Below are 25,061 nucleotides of genomic sequence, written 5' to 3'. Positions count from 1 at the left end.
AGCGACACACCGAGCAGTAGAGTGGGGAGATTTATAGCACTGACGCATAGTCAGCTGCTGGAGATGATGATGGGGATGGGGGGGGGGGGGCAAGGGGGTTGGTTGCTTTGATGACGACTGTTGCTTCCACTGGCGACGCTGGGCTCGTTCCGAATGCCGGATTTACGACTTTGGGGAGCAACTTTGCCAAACATCGGGCCAATGAAGTCGGCAGTCTGACTGCACTGGACGACTGGGACCTGATGACGTTTGTCATTCGTTCTCTTTCTCTCTCTTTATTGATTGATACAGCACACTTTAAGCAGAGCTGTTTGCTGGTGTGCCTGCTATTCCCAATGTCCATAACACTAATCGTCTCTTTTTGTTTATCTTTGTTCCCCTCGTTTCCAGGTTACGGTCAGGACATTACGCATCACTTTACCGCCTACCTGCCAAAGCTGGACCCGGAGTCTTCAAGCTACCAACAGCAGCAACAGCAGCACCAACAACAACAGCAGTCCTCTTCACAGCAACAGTTCGTCGCACTCGCACCTGTCCAACACTGTGCAACACCTGCAACCGCCTCTTCCGCCTCACCCCCAGCGGCGCCCAGTGCCGCCACGGACAGCCCACAGCGTTCCCCCACGCAGAAGAAGTCCCTCGCGATGTGCTTCACGAGCACCGGCACTGCCCTCTCACTCCCTCCCAAGAAGAAGGACATCTACCGGCCGTACTCGCTGGACGACAGGCCACCCCGGCCGAGCTACGAGCTGCGCATCCCGGCCGAGGAGGACCTGCACGCGGCCCACGCCATCCTGGACCTGAGCGCGTCGACGGCTTTCCTACCGCCGCCGGCACCGCACCAACTGCTCGCCCAGCAGCAGCCGCCCTCGCCCTCGGTGCAGCAATCCACCCCGGCCCCGGTCGTGCTAGTAGTGCCCCCGAAACCCGCCATCGCCGAGCCCGACCGGCGGCCGCTTCAAGCACATCCTCAGCAGCAGCCGCCCCAGCAGCAGCAACAGCTTCATCAGACGGCTTCTCCCCCGCCCCTACCGCTGCAGTCACCGCCCGCGACAACGGTACCGCAATCGCTCGGCTCGCCGGAGCAGAACGAGAACCGCAACAGCACCAACACGCTGCCCGGGTACGCGGCGCACGATGCCACCAGCATGGACTCGTCCTCGGACGAGCTGGGCCAGTCGGCCGAATCGTCCGACTCGGAGGGCAGGAATGGGTCGAAAACGGTTGCCTACACGTACGAGGCGTTCTTCGTGAGCGATGGCCGGTCGAAGAAGAAGATGGCCGACCCGAAGACGGCCCTGGAGAACAAGGCCAAGTACACGTGCACCGAGTGCGGCAAGCAGTACGCCACCTCGAGCAATCTGTCGCGCCACAAGCAAACGCACCGCAGCCTGGACTCGCAGTCGGCCAAGAAGTGCCACACGTGCGGCAAGGCGTACGTCTCCATGCCCGCGCTGGCCATGCACGTGCTTACGCACAAGCTGTCGCACAGTTGCGGGGTGTGTGGGAAGCTGTTCTCGCGGCCCTGGCTGCTGCAGGGCCATCTGCGGTCGCACACGGGCGAAAAGCCGTACGGTTGCGCACACTGCGGCAAAGCGTTTGCCGACCGGTCGAACCTGCGCGCCCACATGCAGACGCACTCGATCGACAAGAACTACCAGTGCGGTCGGTGTCACAAAACGTTCGCGCTTAAGTCGTACCTCAACAAGCATCTGGAGTCGGCCTGCTTCAAGGAGGATGGTGCGCCACAGTCGCCCCTGATGTCGCCGATGTCACCCGGCTCGCTCGACGGTTCCTCGCTGGACGATTTGCGCTCGACGCCGCTGTCCGAGCGGCGCCAGCCGGTTGCGCTCAAGCGCGAGCGGAACGTCGATATCGAGGGCGACGAGTCGGACGATGCGATGGCGTGTCCGTCGCCTCTGTCACCGGTACCTCACCATCTTACCATCAGCCCGGGCGCCCCGAACGGTACCGGCAGCATCTTTGTGATGAAAAACCTCCAGTCCGCCGGACGGCTGGCCGGCAGTGCGTCGCCGGGCTCGGGGACGGCAGCGGCGGCGGCAGCGGCCGCAGCCGCAGCAGCCGCCGCCGTGCTCGGTCCGGGCGCCATCCTAACGACGACGACAGCGCATCAGCCCCATCACCACAGCCCGCATCAGCAGCACCATCCGCACCTCCAACTGCATCAGCACCAGCATCCGGCGGCGGCGGCGGCGGCGGCTGCTGCTGCGGCTGCCGCGGCGGCCGCTGCAGCCGTGCAGATAAACGTCAACTTTGCCGGGTAACCGGCGCAGCAAGCGACGGCATGAAGCGGGATCGCCGGCGGCAAACAATAACTCGTTTTTGCACTGCTGAATTGCATACATCTAGGCGCATTGAGGGCGCGCGGTTCGTAAGTAGTCACTTAAGCATTTGATTGTGTTTTTCTTTCCCTCAAACTAAACTTCTCATCAAGCGTTATTACTTGCAAGCGGGCCCACAGTTACGTACAAGCCTGCTTTAGAGCGAAGATGGGGAACGGGGGTGTGTAGGAACGAACTGTGTAGCAACTAGAAACACCGCTATTCATAAACAAACATACACAGACAGAGAGAGAGAGAGAGAGAAACACTATTCCAACTATAACAAAACAAGATAGCGATCGCAAAACAATAGATCATTCTGTGCCCCTCCCCGCTCTCGAACAGCATACAACAACAGCTACACGGTGTTGTCTAGTACCCTTCCCCCCCCCCCCCCCGCACTCCCCTTTTACCTAGTCATTACCATTAGTCATGCATATAGCAAACGTTTTAAATGAACCTCTTACTCTCTTTAAAAAAACAAAGCAAACCAAACTCCCGAAAACAAAGCGCCGTAGAAAGAAAAATTGCAAAAGATTGGATTACGGAAGCAGGCTGACGCTGGATTCGATACCTAATGAAACCTTTATATACACAAAGTATATATATATACATATACATATATTATATTTACACCCTTATACATCTAACGAAACGAAAAAAAGGAAAAAAACGGTAAGGAAACAAAGTAAACAGAAAACAGAGGTCCCCAAATGTCCTTAACTCCCACTTAACACCTCCTCCACCAGTAGGAAACAGACTTGCATAGTGTCCCGCGCCGCGTAGACCGTAACAATTCAGGGTTTGAGCGAAAGCCGTAGACAGTTGTAGAACAGTTATAGCGTGCTGGAGAGGTGAGATAGGCGCGTGAGCACACAACTAAATAGAAAATACTGGAACCCGGTGCTCGGCGTGTGTCTGTGTGTGTATAGTAAGAAGAGAAGAATATCTAAAGCAATGCCACCAGCGACGAACCTGTCGGAGCTGCGTATGCGTCCTGTGCAATTCGATTCAATTAACTTACTACTACGATTCAATTAATTTTTGCGGGCCCTAAGCTAGATCTGCGTGATGCGGTGGCAGACACTCACACTCAGATTAATTACCCCATTAAAGTGGAAAAGATCAAGCAAGTGTTCGGTCCAGCCCGCGCACGCAGATCGGTATGATGTGCTCTTATGTATCCTCTCTAGCTCTATTGCATTTAACGCGTAGTGAAAAAACAAACACCCCAAACACACACACACACACACTTTCACACTCATACACACAACACACAAGCAACTAGTAAGAAGCGAGTCAGCAATTACTTTCTACATAAGCTAAACTTTAGAAATTCCTATCCTAAAACAAGAAGAAGAAGAAGAAGAAGAAGAAGAAAAAACACACGCAAATGCAGCAACGTTAAAAGTATATTAAGGAAACGCTGCAGCAGCATTAAAGTGCGAATTGGAAACGAACAGCAATGGCAGTATATGCAGCTACAGTAACAGCAATGAGAGAGTTTTGTAACAGGGAAATGAAAAGCAAAGCAAGGCAGGAGAAGATGGAGAAGATGATTAACAAAACCTTAAAAACCGTTCATTAACATATTTTCGACAATGGCGAAAAGCAGCTCCAATCCACTTTATTTATATAATTTAACGTTCATGCGTCACTTTACCATTTCCTACAGGTTTATGTTTCCCCGCACGGCAAAAGCCCGCTGACTCATTATCAGCAAGCAGAGGGTGACGATATGGGGGGGTGGGGGCAGGGGAGAGGCAAATGGCTTGATTTGAGCTCGCACGGCTCGCATCATAAATCTTGCACTAATCTAATCGTCACCTTCAGTCCGGGGCGTGAAGAAAACATATATTTTTCACCCTTCACCTGGGAACGGGGGTTTTTTGTTTTCTCCCGAGGGCAGCGAGCGAGTGTCCTAGTCACGCCACCCCATGTAAGGTGTGTACACTTACGTGTGCCGTGGTGGTGGGAAGCAAATGGGGGTGGCAAATGGATCATTAGTGACCGAACGCTAGCCGAGGGTCACCCACGGCTATAGCCGGCGGCAAAACACGGGGTAAGGTGTTCTTCCTAGGACAAATCGGAACGCTTGACGCTCTTGCTGTGGAGTGGATGTTCGCGTCAAAACGGGTGGGAAATTCGCTTTATTTTAAAGTCACTCAATTAATCAAAGTCACCGTGTTGATGGTTCCCTTTTTATTTCTATTTTTACACGGCACTCCAAAAAATGTAACATAAAGAGCAATTAAATATGAAGCAACACGAAGCAATTGAACGATCATCATCATCATCATCATGGCATAAGTAAACTTGTTAAGTAAAAGTTTTAAACATCACCAATACGTCCATTAAGGAAAGGGAAACGTGAACAAAGAAGCAAAAAAAAAAGGGAAAGTGGAAAGTCCAACAAAACAAATTATTGTTTCTAAACCAATTTCAAACATTTTGGTTGAAATACAAACAAAATCAAATTATATAAAGAAAGAAAAATTATAACAAAATTAACTCAAGTCAACTTAGTTTAAAAAGAAAAGCAGTAAACCGTAGAACGATATGCTGCAGCAAATCAGATTTGCGATTCATAGCCTCAAAAAGAGAAACAAACAAACAAGAACAATGGAAATGAAAACTTTCAACAACCAGAGAGAGAGAGAGAGAGGAACCTCTTTCTTTCCTTAACTATGTTAAAAGCACCTTAGAATGATAAAAAAAACACGTTTAAAGCAATGCTTAGAGTAAATGAGAACGGGAGCGCAGGAGAGCGAAGAGCGAAAAGTGAATTACTAAAGCAATAATGAAAACTTTCGATCTAAACTATTAACGCTTGGCAATAACAAGTAACAAACCGTAAACAAGAGTGTGTGGGGTATATGGGTTAAAGTGTGTAAATGAGCGGAAACTGTAAGGCCATACTGTTGACAGTGTTTTAGTTTGTACCTTTTTGGGCAGCTGTTTTGGGTGGGGGGATGGGGTAGAGGGCGCAAACATCAGGAACAAATGCAAAAGAGTTTTAAGCAAGTTAGCAAGCTAGGCAAAGCACCGTGTAAAGATCTCGTAGTTTTGTAAGCATTGTAGAGAATTACTTTTTCATCGATAAGCTCCTAGACACTAGCAATGTACTTAACAACACGCAAAACTGAAAATCTAGTCTTCATCTAGTCCGTAACTGGTTTGGTTCGTAGGTTTACTTTCCCGCTGACGGAGGCAGCAGTACTGCCCCTCAGCTACCCTTTTCTACCGCTACTGCGTAAGAAGTTCGTCTGAAGCTCGTCGTGAATCAACTCTTGATCTGTCTGCAGTACCTCTGCGTAGTCCTCTAGTCTGAATGTAACGTTTTTTAAAATACTTATTTATGTACTCTGGTTTCTGCTCAAAGATGTTTGATTTATAATAGCGCAATTTTATATTTATTCCTTTTGTAAAGTGCACAAATCGTAAGCAGCTTCATTTATTGAGCAATATCAAACAAGTATTTAAGCTACTTTTATACTATTTAAACCTTGTTTTTAGAACTTCTAGTCGTACATATTCTTAGAACCAACATCGTAATCCTATTTTTAACTTATTCCTATGTGTATTTGTATCTCCTGAGCAGTTAAATTTCCTTTAAAAATATTTATACACTCCTTTACGTTCGGTGTCACTTGAAATGCAAAGGACATGGCAATGTGCAACGAGAGAAAACAAACAATGATTAAGGCAAAAGAAACAAACGAAAACAAAAAACACTCCCGATGCAACGACATTCTGAACGAAGTAGCAAAACGTTTCTGAAACAACGAATTAGGACATAAGCAAACAAGAAATCGTGTACTGTAAATATTTAACTCCACAGCTCCACAGTGAGGTCCATGAGCATATGCATGAGGGCTTCGGGGCAGGCTACAGGAAGGCAATCGGATGAGAATGTGAATGTTTCTGCTCACAGACAACTACACACACACACACACATACATTTGGCCATGCAAACGGCGCAAAGTAATGCGGGCCTGTGAAGTGTGTGCTGAAGCAAACTATTGCTAAAGAAAACTCTGCCGTTCCGAGGCTGATGGTAGTTTTTGGAAGACACTTCCGTGTGATCCAAAACCTCTGCCTGCAAAAACGTGTAAGTGTGTGTGTGAGTTTGGCTGTGAGTACGAGAGCGTGTGAGTGTGTGTAGATGAGAATGTGCGTGAATGGAAATGGGGGAAAATGGGGAAGCATTTACTTAAAACTCTACACTCTACACACGAGAGCACTTGGTCGGGCGGCCGGTCGGGCGGCACAGGAAACCGGAAGCTCTTAGCAAAAGACTGCTGAAGCATCCTTTGATGATCAGCTCAGGCAGGCCGGCGTGCCGGCGTTTTCTTGAAAAGATGCTGAAAACGATTAAAGTTGTTTAATTAAAACTAGTTTTCACCCGCCCACAACGCCACTTCCGTCGGCCGGGCCTGCCTGCCGCCAATGCAGGATGTTTGCCGGTGACGTCGACGCTGCCATCCCATGGTTTGAAGATACACGGCCTACATCCGACGTTGGTGGAGGAAAGGGAGGAGGAACTCTTATGATAGTCCCTTTCCACCACACCTACGATTACACTCAGTGAGAGTAGTGAGCGCAGTGAGTGAGTGAGCAAGTGAGGGAATTGAAACGAAACACTTTTTCATTTTACGAACCAGCTCGTTTTAAAATAGCAAAAGTTTCTTTTCTTCTTTCGACTAACTTCCGGGATGCTTTTTTTGTTTGGTGAGCAGGGCGGGAAGGCTTGGCTGTACGAAGCATTGTCGCTTTCAGTCGCTGTCGTTGTCATCGTGGCGCGTGTTGTGCGAGGAAAGGAAGTTGATTTTATTTGCTTCCGCCGTAAATTGCCATTCATGACGCGTTTTGCTGCGGTTGCTTCAGACGCAGACGCGTTGATTGATTATTGACAGTGGAAGATTTTTTGTCGGATGGCGTCTTTTCGCTGGCAAGTTTACGCTGAGGGAAGAAATGCCGTGGCGCAATAGCTTGAGGCTTTTGTGGTGCATTTTTTATTCTCTCTTAATAATACAAAAGTAGTATCGTCATGTTTAAAGGATGAAAAAACCCGATGCAGACATTTTCTCTTATTAAAAAGTAACACAAGACTGTCGCTCAATCTAGCCGCAACAGAAAAAAATAACTACTTTGTTCATATGGAAATGCCAACGTCACCTGTAGGCAGTGTCCCGCCAGACTAGCCATTTAGCCGGAAGTGAGGGAAAATGATTCTCATAAACGAACTTCCTTTCTGTCCGGCCTCGTCAGGGCGCACCGACAAGTCGTCACCAATTTGTCAAATCGTCATATTTTTTTCGCCCTCCCCCTGATGAAGTGAGCAGAATAAAAAAACGTCCTCAAACGTCCTTCCATCACTTTTGCCATTTTCATTTTTTTTTGGTGAAGATGTTTGCACCTGAAGAAATTGGAAAATAGGGCACAAAGACACACTCACACAAAAAACACTGACCAAGAGCAAAAGTGAGGACGATTACTTCGTTATCTTGATGGAATTTAATTGGACACTGGGCCGCTGTGTACCGAATGGTGACGAGTTCCTCTGCAAATTGATAGCGCTGAAGGAACTTCACGAAAAGGACAAATTGTGGCCTACGGCAATGGAAGACAACAAAACGTGGAAAGCTGTCCTGCTATTTTTTATTCCCCTCCTCTTCGCCATCTCCGTGTGGTGAGATGTCCAACAAGTGACAGGATGCTCATTAGCAAGGGAAGATTAAAGGGAAGGGCCGGAGCGATCGAGTTTTAAAAGCAAAAATGTAGACGAACGTTCGTGTGGTTGTGTAGAGCTTCCCCCAGTGTGTATGAGGGTGTGAATGAAAGGAATGGAATTGAATGTATGTGTACTACGTAAGATATTACTAGCGAGCCAAGGTTTGATAGTGTTTCATTTGTCGCGTTTTTTGCAAACGATTGTCAGCGCAGGTTGCCACACCCCGTGACAGTCGTTTGTTTATAGTTTCTGTCTCTCTTCTCTCGACGAAGCAGCTACTGCTCCCTGGTGCAGGTGAAATTGTAACGGGAGAGTGCTACTTCAAAGAGTAGGTGGGTAAAACGTGCAATATATAAGGAAAAACAGCATTAGTAAGTAGTGTAAGGATGCGATCGTGTTCGAGAAGAATGTATAGGAAGAACCACCAGGCAAACAGTTAAGCTAGTAGTTTTATGTAAAACCATTCGTTCCGTTTACTTACACCTAAGCTATTTATCCTTCACCCAACTTTCTGTACAGTCAATTATAAGAAGCGGTTACGTTGGTACAACGATGCACACACACACACAATTACAGCAAGTAAGAAATCGCAAGTACGGCAGGTCCCTACCGACGCCATCTTTGGCAACGATTGTCAATTCGTTTTCGTGGTCTCTCTAATCTATAAGTGACATTAGTGACGTTTAGTAACTTTTGAGGTTGCGTTTGGGATGAGAACGGTGTGATGAGAAACCCGTGACACCCCTTTTTGCTTCACCTCTAAATCCTAGCGGGCCTAAATTAGCGTTAGCGTTACTGGTAGTAACCAAGCGGCTGGCTGGAGCTGATGCCCGGCGGACTATACCCAGCACAAGTTCGCGGCGCAAACGAGCAAACTATCTAATCATTATATTTAATCATTAAGTTAGCAGAAGGTGCTAGATCCTTCCTTAATACAACAAACAAGCAATTGAATTGAAAAGAGAGAGGCCGAGAGAGAGAGAGAGAGAGTTACTTCTAGTCATTCACACAAGGAAGATGTAATTTCAAACAAGAACCCGCTTTCAAATGATCTCTGCAAATAACGCCCAAAAGCTTCGAAGTACGAAACAAATGCGGTAGCGCTGTAAATAGACGTCTCTATAGTGTGGAGAATGTAAAAAGTTAACGAGTAGTATGAATTTTACAAGACTTGAGCGGTTTGAGAAGAAGGGAGGAAACCATAAAACACAATTTTAAGAAAACGCATATACTCCTCCACGCGTTTGCGTTAGAGAAAAAAAAACTATCTTGTACTGTTTTCACTTATACTTTTCTCCGTTTACTAAAGCACAAGTAGAGGCTAGAACTTTAGTGAACCAGTACCGTGGTATCGAATGGGGACGGGCGGGTGAACGCTTAACCGCAAGCAAATACCAAATACTCACACAGCAAACGCGAAGTGATCGCGCAACGTGCTTCATCACTTCGCAGCCAATTTTAAATCAATTTTTCCCCGGGATCATCGCTGACCAGGTAGTGGTTCGTGGTTCGGGTTGGATGCAGAGAGTTCGATTACATTCCCAGCAGTGTTAGTAGAACTCTCCAGATCCCGCTAGTGATAAGCAAACTGAACGCATAAGCAATTGTAAATAAGCAATATCTTTATATACAAGTAGACGCGTGGATGAGTGGATGAGACGAGCAAACTATAATTATTGCAAAAAAAAAGGGGGCGAAACATCATCTTAATACGTAGAGCTACATACATGCTATTCGTAGTGTATTGATTGATTCCTTTCCTTCTCTCTATCTCTCTTTCTCATCGCATTCAATAAAAACGAACGGTATATATTTGAGCATATACACACATACACGTATATAAAACCTTGCAAAAGACAGTTATAGCAGTTTAGCAGAAAAAACATTCCTTATCCCGCTTGTCCTCACCGATTGGGCCGATGCAGACTTTTTAATTGAATTCCATCGTAGAGTAGTTGTTGAAGAGGGCTAGGGGATAGCGCGTGATGATGACGCAAATAAAGACAAATATTTTTATACTGATGCAAGCAAAACAGTTTAACGTGAAACAGAAGAGCTGGAGGAAGGAAAAAAGAACAAGAATTGACAAAAAACAAAACCCAGTGATGCAGGACAACAAAATGCGGACAAAATGGCGTATTGTTTCGGTTGTTTAACTTATTGTGTAAAAATTAACTTGTAAAAATTAAAAAAGACATTTAAAAACGCCAATGACAAAACGGATTCAAACTCAGAAAGGAAAACTCAGATAAAAACTAGTTCAACAGTGCGCGCGAATTGACGCGAACGTTATTTAAGCCGGAGGAAAATGACCGAGTTAGCACCAGTGTTGAATAGTTGAGAATTGCAAAACCACACGAATTGCGTAGGTTTTACGTAGAGTTTCTATTACACACAAACACTCACACACCCTTACTGAGTATAATATAAACCAAACACACACAGAAACACAAATACAGAGAAAACAAAAACTACAAACACGACAACGCAAAACAAAACAAAAACAAACGCAAATATATTATATTCTATTATTATACATTGTATGATTATTATTATTATCATTATTATTATTATTACTATTATTATATTGCTGATTGATTGATTGCAATTATTGATAGTGAGCGTACGCTGAACAAAGCTAAGCGAGATAAGCAAAAACAAACAAAAACAAAAGAAAGCCCCTCCCCCACGAGTGGCCGGGAAAACATTTAAAGTGGATGAAATATAGTGAAAACATTTGAAAACGTTTATAAAAGCAATAAAATCCGGTTGTGTGATTGTGTGTTTTATTTGATTTTATGTTATTATAATTTTTTGTTTGATTTTATCGATCTTTCGTTTGATTTTCCAGTACATCCAAATTGGAAAGAAACGCTTTTGGCAAAATGTAGTAAAAGAGCAAAATTAAGAAAGAAAAAAACCCTAAGACAATGGTATTTTTATGACTAATTTGGTTCAAAATTTAAACGTCGGTAAGTAAGCGCAACGAGACGCTCAATTCTTTGTTTTAAAATGCTCCGGCACAGTTGCACGGTTTGGTAAAGTTTGCGCTAGCTAGGTTGGAGTTGAATTATTGCTTTCTTTTTGTGCGTAATTTTTAAACTCTTTTGTTCTTTTTCAATTGATTTTGGCAAAAGGTTTTGAAAGCTGTTTGCCAAATTATAAAAAAATATTATTATTTCTGACGGCAGTGGTACGGTAAAAAGTTCCTCCTAGCTTGGAAGTAGAGTGTAGAAAGTAATTTAACAAAAAAAATTGTAAAACGTAGAAAAAAAGAAAAGTTTCACAATCAAATGAAACGATTTGCCACTGAGCTTCATTATGATTTGTGTGCGATTTGCTTTGATTTTTACGTTTTTTTATCTATCATATTTGCGCTTGTACATTTTCCGCTTTCCATACACATACATACAACACTTACAGCTACAAAACTACTCCCGCATTTGTAAAATATCATGCCAAAGGAGATATAAAGCAGTAGCAAGTACGTTCTTTCACACAAGCATGCCTCTTTATGAACGATCACACCCGAACCTTTCATCCAGCGGGCAGAAGCGCGCTTTAATAGACGCGTTCCCATTTGCATTAAACATTCGCCGAAACGTTTCAGCCTCCCGCTCTCCAGTCATTAAACAATTCCACTAGGATCATGCTGTACCAACCGTGGCACACCTTCAACTACTAGATGAAGTCTTGCGTCTTGCGTTCAGCAGGTTTTTGGAGCGGTGGAGAAAGTTTTGCGCGCATCTATTATTGCAAGCTTTTAATTGTATAGCAGAAACATACACACGCAAGCACACGCATCATCCCTCCAAGAACTCTGCTGACAGGCACACGATATTAAAGACGTTCTGCTACCAAAGGCTGCTAATTTATGAAAGCTCTACCGAAATTGATTGACATCAGAATGGAAACGGATCTTCCCGCCGGATGGTGGCAGTTGGAAAAGCGGGCCTTTTGTTATGCTTAGACGTCGCTGTCTAACTGCTTAGACGACACGCTCCCGCACACGTTTTCCCACAGGTCAGAGGGCCCTGTCCTGAAACTCCTGTCCTGAAATATGAAGCTACTTAAAGTTTAGGATTAAGCACGACGAGCAGCCGCGCTAACGTTGCATTATTGGGAAGCTTCCCTCCCGGGAAGATGGGAAAGGATGGGATCAATTCTCGGCAGCCCGGGCAGTGGGCTCATCGTCTTTCGCTGTCTTAGTGCGGTGCCCCAAGATGAAGTCATGATTAATTGTTGATTTTGATCCTACCTTCCATCGCAGCATCGCCCTTGTGTGTGTGTGTTGTCTTGCACGGGAAGCCACCAAAAACCACCACCAACAAGCGTCCCGTGAGTGCTTCTCGTAAGTTTCCTGAATAAATGTCGCTACTAATTCGTATTAATTAACTGACTTCCAAAACTTCCGCTCCCGCTCACTGTGTCCCGTCCGCGTGGCATGGACCATCCTATCATTTTCCACCTCATTCATCGACTACGGATGGACGGGATCTCTCTCCCTCTCTCTCCATCGTTGCTTGAACGAACACGAAGATACGGGAGCAAAAGTATTCCTCCAGACGCGTGAGGCCTTTTGCAGGAATGAAAGAGCGACTGACGCTGGTTCCCCACCGCGACCGGTGGGTTGTTAACGAGAAGGCATCAAGCCCGGTAATTTATGTGAATTATTGATGACTCAAACATTTGTTTGTGTCGGTGCGCTCTCGTTGGTTGTGTAGACACTCCGAGCGGGAGCGAACCTGCTCGAAAAGTGTCCCAGCATGAAGACACTCTCGATGTTTGCGGGGTTCAGAATGTGCCGTGTGTGGTGTGCGAGTGGCATCGAATCAGTAATTAATTTAGTGTTCTATTAGCTAAATACTATACCGCCACCCACTGTCCCCTGTCCCTGTTTTGAAAATCAAAGGTGCAAAGTGTCTGTGATACATTCCAAGATACACCCCAAAAGCTCCAGATCATGATTTGAGACACACAGATTGCAGAAGCGATGTACACAAGAGGGTTTTGGGTGGAATAATTGGAAGAAGTCATCCTGGAGTGCAGCCTGGATTCGCTCCATAAATGTCAATTAGTTGCGTGGTTTCACCGGTTGCCCCGTAAGGACTCGTTCCCCTGGAACAATCGAAGCGCGAACGCGAAGATTCCAATAGGTAGTGCGGCACACCAGCGTCTGTACGTATACGGTGGCAACACTTGGAGCAACACCATCCGGAAGTGTGCGTCCATTACGCGTCCTTCCAATATATTGCTCGTGGGTCTGTTGGCTTTATCTGATCCTAGTAGGGACCACTCGAATTCGGGACGCTTTTTAACCGAACACATGTATTGCTCGTTCAGCGATCCACAATGTGCTTTGCCGATGGGGCAGACGCTGCAGACAATTTCCTATATTCCCGCGGCTCTTCCTCTCTGTGTTTCGCGCACCGACCGCGAAACGTGCTCGGCAGTCCGTCTTCCGGTGGGAGTTGCGTTTTATTTATCGCCTCACGCTTACGCGAGCTGGTATAATTTATGAAGGTCTAGTGCTAGTGAGCTGGCCCGTTTGACCGTCTGTTTTTATCGGCCCACTACGCATTGCCATACTTGTTACACGTACGCGGTAATGTGCTCGCTGGAATTGCTCCTGACAAGCAACTATAGTAACGAAACGGTGGGCTGCTTTGGATTGAAGCAGGCTGGGTAGGGATTGTACAATTGTGTCGCTCCCAGACGTTGGCAATCCGTTTGGTCGGTGTACTATTGTGTTAGCGATTAACGTTGATTGCACAACAACTCGTTTCTGGTACAACCGTAGATGAGAATTATTTCTATTTCAGTGTGGTGTCACATTTGCAACAAAGAGTGATTTAAAATATAACTTTCATTGTTTTCTATTCTATGCACTTTGTTATAGTACTGCTCAATTCTAACAGATGGCGCTGCGTTATGCGCAGCGCATGAGTATACCAATAGCGCAATCAAAAAACCTTGATAAGCGCAACCCTGTTCTTAACCTGACAGTAAAGTAAACCCCTCTAGAAATACACTTCATCCGCATTTCCTGCCGCATTGCTGCACTTATTCAATGCTTTTGCACAGTAAAATAATGTATAAACTCCTTCCCCTGTGCGAAACTTCCTCCATAATTATAGATATTTAAACATTTAATGCACCCGAACCCTAATTTTGCCGAGCGCTGCTTGCATTCTACTCGAGAGCGCTCCGTTGTGTAAACTTCTTCAAAAACTCATCAGCAGACACTTCCTATCCTATCTCTTTCACATGTATTCACCCACACACACACACACATACTCACGCCCTGAAGAACAATTTTTGAACAAGGATCAAACTTTATCTCCCTGCACTCATGCACTCCCACACCTGGCCCCGCCCTACCCGCACCAAAAGGGCCGAAGCGAGCAATCAAATTTCACTTCTGCAGCCACTAATCATCGCCAAACTGCAGACAAAGTGCAATTTAATCCACCGTTCACTCCGCACCACTCCGTGCGGCCCGGGTTTTCCCCCTTGCCAACTGCATTTTCCCGTTTGTTTTTTTTTGCGGGCCCAACTGTGCTAGCGACGAACCTCGGGAATGCACTCCGATACCTATAGCTATCGATTGGTTTAACGCTCGAGAGGATATTTTGTGGTACATTTTCTGCAAATCCGCAGCGCTCAACACACACACATGCACGCGAATGGCGAATGATGGGGCGGTGTAGGAAGGTTGCAGTTGCAACGAGCCAAGCACGCCGCATGCATCTGCAATGAGCACATTGGCCGTTGGCGGCGCAAGTGGAAGGATGGAAGCATGGAGTATCAAGGCACACACACACACACACACGTCTCTCGACAACCTGCTTTCGATTCGGAGCCAAAAAGTGGAAGTGCAACCGTGTGCCAAAAACGCCATTGTGCTGCCTCACTTGCCCCATACCTCACCCACCTTCCCCATGGGTTTTACGGGAATGAGCGCGCACCTTTTTCCGGGACATGGTCGCTCGATCCTTGACAGAAGGTGCCGGAATCACGGAATCGAAACAACAACACCCACCCACAAGAAGAAGAAGAAGAAGAAGCAGAACAGCAAGAACGAGAAGAGAGGGAGAGAAAAAACGCAGAAAGCCAATCAAAACGATATATTGGATTGGCACGGGGTGAGGAGGGTTTTGAGGGCGTCGTAGAGATAGGAGTGAAGAGGGGGGGGGGGAGGAGACAGTGCGGTAAAGAAACTTAAAACAATTCCAACTGCGGAAGGATTTAAGGATACTCCCAATTGGCAGTGGATGAGTTGCAAGCTGCAGCAGGCGTTGCCTCCTCGAGTGGATATTGGAGTAAACTTGTTCGGGGTTCATGGAATGCTGTCGGGCAATGGTGATGTGAGGGGTGGGTGAACGAGGGAGAAGGTGGCTTTCACAAGATGGCTGACCGCAAACGGGCTGGCAGCACTGGACGACTGCAACCAGCTCGCAGGTGGCGGCCGCGCGACCGGAAAAGCAGGTAAATTGCCGGAAGTGCAGGTGTTTCTTGCGCTGCACCACGAGCGGGCGGAATTGGGGCTTGCGTATTTATTGGTGGTCAAAATTGAATGGCCAGAAGATGGGTCGCATTATCATTCAACGTGCTAATTTGATAGGAATATGTAGAGCAATGGGCATTATAATTTTAACGAAAGGAGAAGAGACATAATTTATGTAGAATAATGTATGTATTTTGAATTTTAGACTCACAATTATTTAATTTTGTCCCAATATTACTCTCTTCCACCATTTATCAACAGTTCTTATTAAAATAAAACCTTTATTTTTTAAATAAATGTTTGATAAAATTGAAAAAAGATGTTCTTAAATCGGGAGAGCCATACAAAAATATTTGGAAAATAATTACATTTTTTTTAAATATGAAGTTAATAACAAAATAATTCTTATCCAATAGCTTCAAATGGCTGAGTAGGAGTGAATAGATTCCAACTATATTATACTCTAAAATTCTTAATTACTATAATTGTCTTTATTTTGTTATAGTTACATCAAAAAAGTCAAAAATCAAATTAACAGTCTTGCTCAGTTCAAACTTGATCAAAATAAGCCACATGCTAAGCAAATTTAGATCTTTACTTTCGTTTTCATACATTCACTAACCCCCATAACTTTCATAACAGATTTATCTTAATTTACCCAATGTACCTATAATTGCCACTTTCCTAACCTCAAAATCAAAGCCCACCAAAGCACCAAAGCACGCCTTCGCGCTCGTCTCGTTTAGCAATCCACAACACATCCGCCAACGACCAGTAAACCAACCAGGACAATAGTAATTAAACCAATCGACAATCGTTCGCCGAGGTTTGCCTTCGGCGCATGCAGGAAGGATGCATCTAATCCTGCCGTTCGCGCTTAGGTCGAGAAACGCTGGCCAGGCTTTGCGGAACGATGGTTATCGTGGTAGAACGATGGTTTATCGTGTTTCGCAACGTGCAAGATGCAAGGCACAGCAAAAAAAAACGACTGCAACGGAGCGAAGATAATCTTGTGCGGCTTCGCGATCAGCGCTAACGCACGGGCTTCCAAACCAATAAAGTGCTTCACCTTCACAAGGGTGCTGATGAATTGGTTTGTTTATGTGCGCACGGGAGCCTCAAGACGCAATCACGAAAGCAGTTTGCCGCTGGTGTGGGTTCTGGTGCTACTGCCCGCCAAAGCTTAAGAGATTACGATCACAACGACCACCAATACCACCACCAGCCCGCAGCTAATTTATTAATTCTTCCAGGCGAAATTATCTTGAAAATTTATCAAACCCAGTGCAGCTTGTGCGTTCGATCCTGCAAACACAGTACACACACGGCACCCAAGCAGACGACAGGCAAACATTGCATTTGCACTGCAGCACCGATTTGCACCGCACTTCAATGCATCCCCGGAACGTGCAAATAGAGGAGATTAATTTGCATATGCACTGGGCACCATCGACTTCGAGGTCGGTCGCAAAAGCGTTGTGCTGAGTGGGTTCCCGTTCGCAACCCACCAAGTAAAGCGATACGCCCGGGTACGGGAGGCTTATGCACGTGCTGCTGCACAGTTTCTTCACCACAGGCAGGCTAGAGCGTCACTGGCTCACGCGGCTTTTGCATTAACAAATGGTTTCGATTCAATGAACCACCTACGCCACGGTGCGTTTTGCAGCCCATAGGCCCATTGTTTGCCACCCGAACGGTGCAGCCCGGGACGAAAGTGTGGCGGGCTTTACGGGTACCCCGACGGGAGTCACTTTCGGAAATTGTTTGTAATTAATATAACTGATTTATGAACCGAGATCAATCGTGCCTGCCGTGGTGCCTGCCGAAGCACTGCTAAATCGACCACGGTGCAACCGGTGCATTCGTGCTGCAGGCTGCAACGGCAGTGAAAGTGAACTGTGCCAATGGGGCGAGCTTAAGCGGTTCGTTTTGTGTTTGAATGCTTTATCAGCAGAGGGATGGGGAGGGTGAACAGTTTTACAAGTGCTGTAAAACGATGTTTTGTGTTGGTATGTTGTAGCTGAGCTTAGTATTATGGCTTGAGGTGATGAGGTTTCTGAGTTGCAGCTATAGCTTTAAAAGGAGAAGCAATAATATATGAATTTCATCTCAAAAAGTGTACTCTTTGTATGCTTTATTATACAGACACCACGAAAGGGCTTATTTTTGGCTGATTTTACAACCACTAGCCCCTCCTATTTGTTCATTTTGTACCCTTTCACTTTTCACTCGCTGCAAGTGAATTGTTTTGATTGATTTATGAATAAGATATGTGCCCGTTTCTGGCCGAGCAAAAGAGGGATTAAACATTACCCACTTCTCTCCATCCGCTCCGAACCCTCCTGCGCCTTCAAACTACCCATTACGCTGTCTCTTGCTATTATTTTACCATTTAACGTCACAAATGACCTCCGCCGAACCCTCGCTCACACTGACAGTTTGTCAGAAAAACCGACAACCGAGTCCCGCACCTCCCCATGCACACTTGCATTCGGTGCATCTTTACACCGAAAAAAACCATCCTCCCGTTCTTCCCTTCCATTGTGTGTGTGTGTGTCAATGTGGAGCGTGTTTTTGAAAACTCCTCACACATCCCGATCGTTGTGACTGGCGCGCGCGCGCGCGCTCAGCTCGAATCAGCTCGTGCTGTTTGATGGACAGGATTTTCATTAGTTGCTGCAACCGGAAAGTCGGGAGCGGGAGATGGGGACGTAGTTGGTTGGATCATGCAGTACCACATTCGGCGGTGCCAGTGCCCGTTGGACCAGTTAGTTGGCGAATGATTGATGTCGTAATTCGACTTTGGAATATTTCGTTTGTCATGTTGCACTTTTTGTCTGATTGGTGGAGAGATCGGGGGAAACGAATCGATCCACACTCACATACCTTCTTTTTTTGCTCTATAATTTACCAGTGTTTCTGGCATGGGCATGAACTTGTCAGTCGGTAGAATAATGTACGTAAAATATGTTATTTTGTGTGGTTTTGCTATTAATTGCAACACGTTACTGTGTAGTTAATGGGCAGGCACAAGCAAAACGACAGAACAAAGGAACTTTTTTTACTGTTTATTTATATTTATTTTGTTAAATTTGTCTCTGTACCGCGGGAGATCATGGAACGAAAGGAGACATCATGTAACTAGATAAAATCTATAAAATAATTGACTTTTTTTAAATAAACTAATACCTAATTTTGTTATTAACCCCCAAACTTGTTTGGAGTACATCACAAACCATGATATTGAAGGCCCGTAGGACCCTCTTCCAACCGTCTTTCACTAGCAATACCTTTCCCAATTTCAGCTCTCTTTCATTCCCGCAATGGATCAATTTTCCAACGTCACGCCGTTCGATTCCTACGACCGATATCGAACCCGAAAACGAGCCCTCTCATTTCCGGCTCTAATAAACGTAGGAAAACCGAAAGGGTGTAAATTTCATTACCCAAAACACGGTGAGGTAACAGGGTGACGTGTATCGGCCTAGGAACGAGAATGCATAAACCAGAACACGTCAAACAACACCTTTGGTGGTGGCAATTACAGATGGAATCTATTGGAATGGCTTTTTCCTTCCTGAACCCCCCCTCCCAAACACATTGCAGCAAACGTTACCCGGCACAACACAAGGTGTATCGTAAAATCATGCTTTCAGCCTTCTGATTAGCCGAACTTTAATGTCGAACTCTGGAACGGAGAGGGTCATCAGAAAGATGGATCCATGGACCATCTGTTCCAACAGCCGATCCACGCACACAAGTAAATCAACGCCGGTTTGTGTGTCCCGTTTTTTCCCCCCGAAACACCATAAAACCTGCCCCTCTCCCTCTCTGCGCGCTATCTGGCCCATTTTCATCACTTGCCAAACCCCGAAAAAGGAATCACGCACAAATGACAGTGGCGGCCTCAGTTATCTCGATGAAACGCGAACACATTTCTTCGATTTTCACCATATCGAAGAGACTGTTGATTCCAATGCATTGTGGGAGATGGAAGGGGAGAGGAGGGAGGTAGAGAGAAAGCACTTTCATTTTTCTCCAGGAACAACCAAACACTGAAGTCACACGCTCACGAGATGACACGATAGATAGGACACGATTGGCTCTACCTCGTTCGGGTTGACATGACCGCGTCAACATAGGGCACAGCAAAAAAGCGGGCAGTGAACAGAAAGGGTCGAACCTGTTTAACCGGTTTCCAGCGCTTCCGGGCCAAAAAAAAAAAAACCACTTGACGCTGGGGCTGGCCACGGTGATGGAAACAGTGACAAATATAAACAACGCCATGCGTGCGGCGAGTGTGATTTAACAGCTCAAACCCATTCCGAGGCTATTTTACTCCGGGACGGGACCTGATATGATCCTTCGATTTTGGAGGGTCGAGGTTTTTTTTTGTTGGTATTCTTGTTTTGAGGGAGTGCCACCATTGCCGAAGGTTTGGCCGAATCGCAACAGGGCGTGAAATCAAGTTAAAGGATCAATGCCTTTTCCGATTTACGCCTTGGCGGGGAGGTTGTTTCAGGCTGATTAAATTTCAAGCAGTGAGTTGATCGGTGACAATTCAGCACCATTGGCTGACTTGAAAAATGGAGCACAAAAAATAGGATAAAATTCGCAAATATCAATCAATTTCTTTGGTTATAGCTTTAACTTTTTGAAATATTGTCGTTTCATCATAATTTTATTAACGGATATAAATTAATCATAAAAATGTACTTATTTGCTGCATTTTACTTAAATGTCTTCTTGCGTCCTTAAACACGACCAATTTAAAGCTTATTTGACTTTTTTTTAAAGTGATAATTTGGCAGAAAAAAACCTAATTCCAAAAACAAACAAAAAACCAAAATCAGCTCCACAGCATATAGCAGATTTCGAAAGCTTCCTACAGCCAACAAAAAAACACGACTGCAATCCTAAACAAAGCAGCGCCAGCATGCCGAAAGACAGATTATAGACAAACCATTCCACCCCCACCGGGGGAGGGGGGGGAGGCAACAGGCACCCAAAGCCTGGCAATTGCAATGCTGGCAACGGTACTGAGAGGGATTTAGTCGCTCGGAAGAAGCAGCAGCAAAAAATTTAGCTGCTGGCGACAGAAACATTTCGTTGTTTCCCCATCGCTTCCGATTCATCAAGCAGATGAGTGTGCGTGTGTGTGAGAGTTTTTTCGTTCCCATTTCGCTTTCTTGGGACACTTTTCGACTGATTTCCGCACTTACGGAAAGCATTCGGCTTCCGCACTTAATCCGACTGGTGCGGGCTTGCGTTTCCTAGAATGTTTCCTTTTACTTCGGCTGGATAGTAACAAAAAAAGCACCCAACTAGCATGTGTGGGTGTACGTGAGCGTAAAACAAAGAGAAACGAAGCGAACAGAAAAGGTGCTTATTACACACAAGCCCGGCCCGGCGGATTATGGCGAAAGCGGTGAAAGCAATCTGCTCGAGAACGGGAACGGCTCGGTCGGCTTGGTGCATGGAGGCGCCCAGTAGCTCACGAGTTTTAGGCGCTTCGCCATGTGCCCGCCGCAGTAGGCTTTGCTAAGCGTGGAAAAGTACAAAGGGATACGTTTGTACAGTAAAGGACAAAACGGGAGACATAAAAAGCGAAGCGAAAAAGAGAGCGAAACAGCTTCAAAGCATCAAAGACGCAGGAACGCTGTTACTCAGCCGGGTGGCTCAGGGTTTTTGCTTCTGCTGTTTCATTTAATTCACAAATCAGATGAGTGGTTTGTGCCGCCGCCATCGCCCCGCAAGAATTCGTTTACTGCGCCGACCCGTGCCGCAACCTCCAGGCAAACCGTAATCAACAGTTTACTAAATCAACGCCACGGTCTTACCAATGCTACCGCACGATGCGTTCCAGTCTGTTGCTCCTGGAGTGTTGTTCGCTGATGTCGACAGATTTTCGGTAGAAGGCCATTTTTTTCTTTCTCCTTCTCTTTCTCTCTCTCTCTCTCTCTATCTCTCTTATTCACTCTCCAACAACCTACTTGAAAAGGCCGATTAGCGCCGAGCCTTGGACCCTTGGAGTGGAACTATGAAATGAAAAAACAACACTCCACCCAGTGTTCGCGCATTGTGTCTAGCATCGATTGCCCTGGCACTTGCGGCACCCCGGAGTACCCTGGGATCCGTAGTCGGATGACGGAAAATTAAAACCAATGTCTCGAATAAATCATAAACACACTCTAATTAATCAGCGCTGTGTGCAAAGGGAGCACAGAAAGTGAGAGCGAGAGAGAGAGGACGAATGAAAGCAGAAAAAAACAAGAACGGTGAGAGAAAATCCAACCCACCCTCGCGCCACGTTTTGCCTCAATGCGCAAGGAATTTCGTGGACGACTGAAGCTTGATTGTTTTCACTTTCCCGCTGGCTTTTCCGTTTTTTTTTGTACCATTACCTCCCCCCCACTCAATCTCACAGCTCCAAGTGAAACCGATTCCAAACAGCGCAGAGTACAGAACGGATCGACTCAGCACCACCCCCACCACCAGTTCGGGATAAAAGCGTGCTACTAATTTAATTCCACCACCCATCCACCGGCACAGTGTCTGCGAGTCTGCATGTTGCTCCTGAAACGGCGAAGAAACAGATTCCGTCTCAGATTGGTCTCATTAATTACCACCGCTTGCGTTCGCCGGTTGCCCGATGTCTTGGGTGCGCTCGCGTGGATTTATGAAGATTAAACATGAAGCACAACAACAACAACGACGAGCCTGAAGCCAGCTGCCATAAGGACGCGGGATGGATATTTGTGATAACGATACGCCTCCCTCCCCCCGTTGCTTGCAACTCACCCACGACAGCGAAATTGACAGCTGTTTTGCATAGTCGGTCGGTGGATGGTATGGTTGAATTGGCTTTGGTGGAATAGTGGGAGAGTGGGCCTAAAGGAGTTGGTCATTTACGGGATGTCGGCTTGGTCGGTCGGTCGGGTGGAGTTTGAGATGAGTGATTTATTTGCCACCCGACGCCGCCCGGGCTGACTAATCAACCGCAGCCCACCTCGCCCAAGCTGTCCAGCAGCAGATGGATCGCCTGCGGTTTTGGTTGTGGTGAAAGCCGTATTGCCTACCAGCGCCGGGATAGGGTTGTTGCAGGAGCGTTTTATTGAATTTTACCAAGAAAAGGCATTTAACAAAGTGGGTTTTAAATGCTTTAACACACTTACCGTTTGGAAAATTAATACTCTATCCTTCATTCAACGTGAAAAGGATAGCGAAATTTCTCTTTAAAATAAAACAAATTGCGGAAAAACTACCTTCTCCAAAAAAGAAAACCAGAAGCGAAATTCAGGACACACACACACACACACACACACACACACACACACACACACACACACACACACACAAAAAGAGCAACTGACAACAGTAACGATATTGCAATGCGAAACAAAGCACCCGATAATACATCCAATTGACATGCGATCCAATTGGAATAATGAAACCAATGCGATGCCGACCCTCACTCATTCAATGAGCGCGTTTGAAATGAGCCATCCTGACGGTCGCTGTGATGGGACAGTCCGCCAGGATGGAAGCAGGATCAATGCAACAAACAACAGTGACAGCAACAACAAAAACAATTCTTTCCAACCATACATATCTCCATGTATGTGTGTGTGTGTGCTCGGAAAAGGACAAGAACGAAGCTGCTCAATCATGCAGCAATCGCTCAATCATGCGTCATACAGACGCGCCGTTGTACCGCATTTCCAGCATTTAGTGAAACAATTCAAACAAATTTCATCCAGCCCAAGGGTGGGAGTGATTGAGCTGATTGGTTAATTGAAGCCAGATCAGTGCAATGCAATGCGCGAATGCAGGGGAAGCAAGCGAAGTGGTGTAAAAAGCATGCAGTCAAAACTGCAATCCTCCAACCGGGGCGAAGGCAGTGGAAAAGGGATGCGATGCCAACGAGCCGGGACAAACGGAGGTTAATTGCAGTCGATGGAATTTTTATCGAAACTCTCCACCGTGTGCAGCTCCGTGACGTGTATCGATGTGTTTATTGTTTCGTTTGAAGCGTGTTAAAAATTGAAATTTAATTAACTACAGTTGCTTACCTGGGTTGGTGCAGTTTGGGGTGGATGGAGTGTTGGAGGGTGTACTGGAATCGGGGTTTTAAAGATCAATCGAAACAAAAAAAACGAATCATCAATTGGCGCGTAGCGCGATACGAGCATGAGAGCAGATCGAGCAAGTGTGCAGCCGTTGAGCGATGGCACTTTAAATTGCTTCAATTTTAAATTAAAAACAACGCATGACTGATTCAACCCTAAAAATGCATTGATCGATGTATCATAACGTCATGCTTGCGGGGATGTTAAAATATTTATTCAATTTTATTCTTACAATTGGTGGATTTCAATCCAACTGTAATGAAGTATTAAAATAGAACCTATCACTGAGCCCAGCTGCCTAATACCTGTGTACATTACTGGCTCTTGTCTTTTCTTTTTCTGGCTGGGTAAAACCACAAACCACTTATCGACATCACAATCGGTCAACGGTCGGAAATCGATTGTTGCTCCTTCAAAGACGGACCCACTGCTTCGAAACGCTCCACCACAAGCCGTGTATCGTTTTTACCAAACATTTCCAACGCTCGAACGCTCCTACACGCCGTGTCAAAGGTGCTTTTGCTGTGTGCGACTATTTGATTAGTGGAAGCGACCAAGGACGGCCGCCCGAAAACGGAACCAAACACACCAAAAATATGCTCACACACATACACACACCCACACCGGCTAAAGGGCACCCGCTACAGGGAGCGGATATGGTGTGAGAATAAAAATAAAATTTGATTTAATGTTTGATTATTTGATGGATGGCGTGTTGGGCGCAACGATTTCGACGAATTTTCGTGCGCACATTTTGGGTTCGGTTAAGAAAATGGCCTCCCCCACTCCAACCCCCCAAAAAATGACGAAAGGACGCAACAAACCCAATCCGTATCAGCTCAACAAATGGAAGCTAATCGTTTATTGGTGTGAAATAACTGTTGGGACTTTTCTGTTCTTCTTGCTTTTCCCATTATGGCCCAACCGAAAACAAATCGAAATTTCGGCCGTGGTCGTGAAACAATAAACAGTGAGTGACCATTATCACAGGAAACCACATTAACATTGTGGTGTGTTTGTTTCGAAAACAGTTAGCATGAATGTTAGCGGTGAATGTGTTCGCTCCTCAACTCGCAGCAGTCTAATTGGGAGATCCATCTCGACCCGGATCGGCTGTAAAGATTTTCTATCGCTTGTACCAATTATGCTGAACACGGCACTAGCTCGTTGAAAGGGAGCAATCATGTGACAAGGTTACAATTAGAACACAGATTAATGAAAAAAACACATTTTTATAAGCTGATGAAAAGTACTATTGAATGCAAATTAGTGTGATAATCCTTAAACTTTTCTTTTAAATCACGTACGATTGATGATTTCTCAATAAAAAACATGCTTGTGTGAAAGAC

General features: G+C 45.8%; 1 protein-coding gene across 1 annotated transcript in view; it reads left to right on the top strand.

Annotated features, from left to right (window-relative positions):
* Positions 1–4,091, top strand: part of LOC1270274 (protein glass) — a 64,236-nt gene extending 60,145 nt beyond the window's left edge. Inside the window, exon 2 of the mRNA XM_308956.5 lies at positions 391–4,091. Coding sequence (XP_308956.5) covers positions 391–2,285 — 1,895 coding nt within the window. The 3' untranslated portion in view covers positions 2,286–4,091. The remainder of the gene's footprint in view (positions 1–390) is intronic.
* Positions 4,092–25,061: the final 20,970 nt, after the last annotated feature.

This window comes from Anopheles gambiae, chromosome 2 (assembly GCF_943734735.2).
Source record: "Anopheles gambiae chromosome 2, idAnoGambNW_F1_1, whole genome shotgun sequence".
Taxonomy (NCBI): domain Eukaryota; kingdom Metazoa; phylum Arthropoda; class Insecta; order Diptera; family Culicidae; genus Anopheles; species Anopheles gambiae.
Note: the sequence above shows the minus strand (reverse complement) of the source record. Positions and strands in the feature narration are given on the sequence as shown.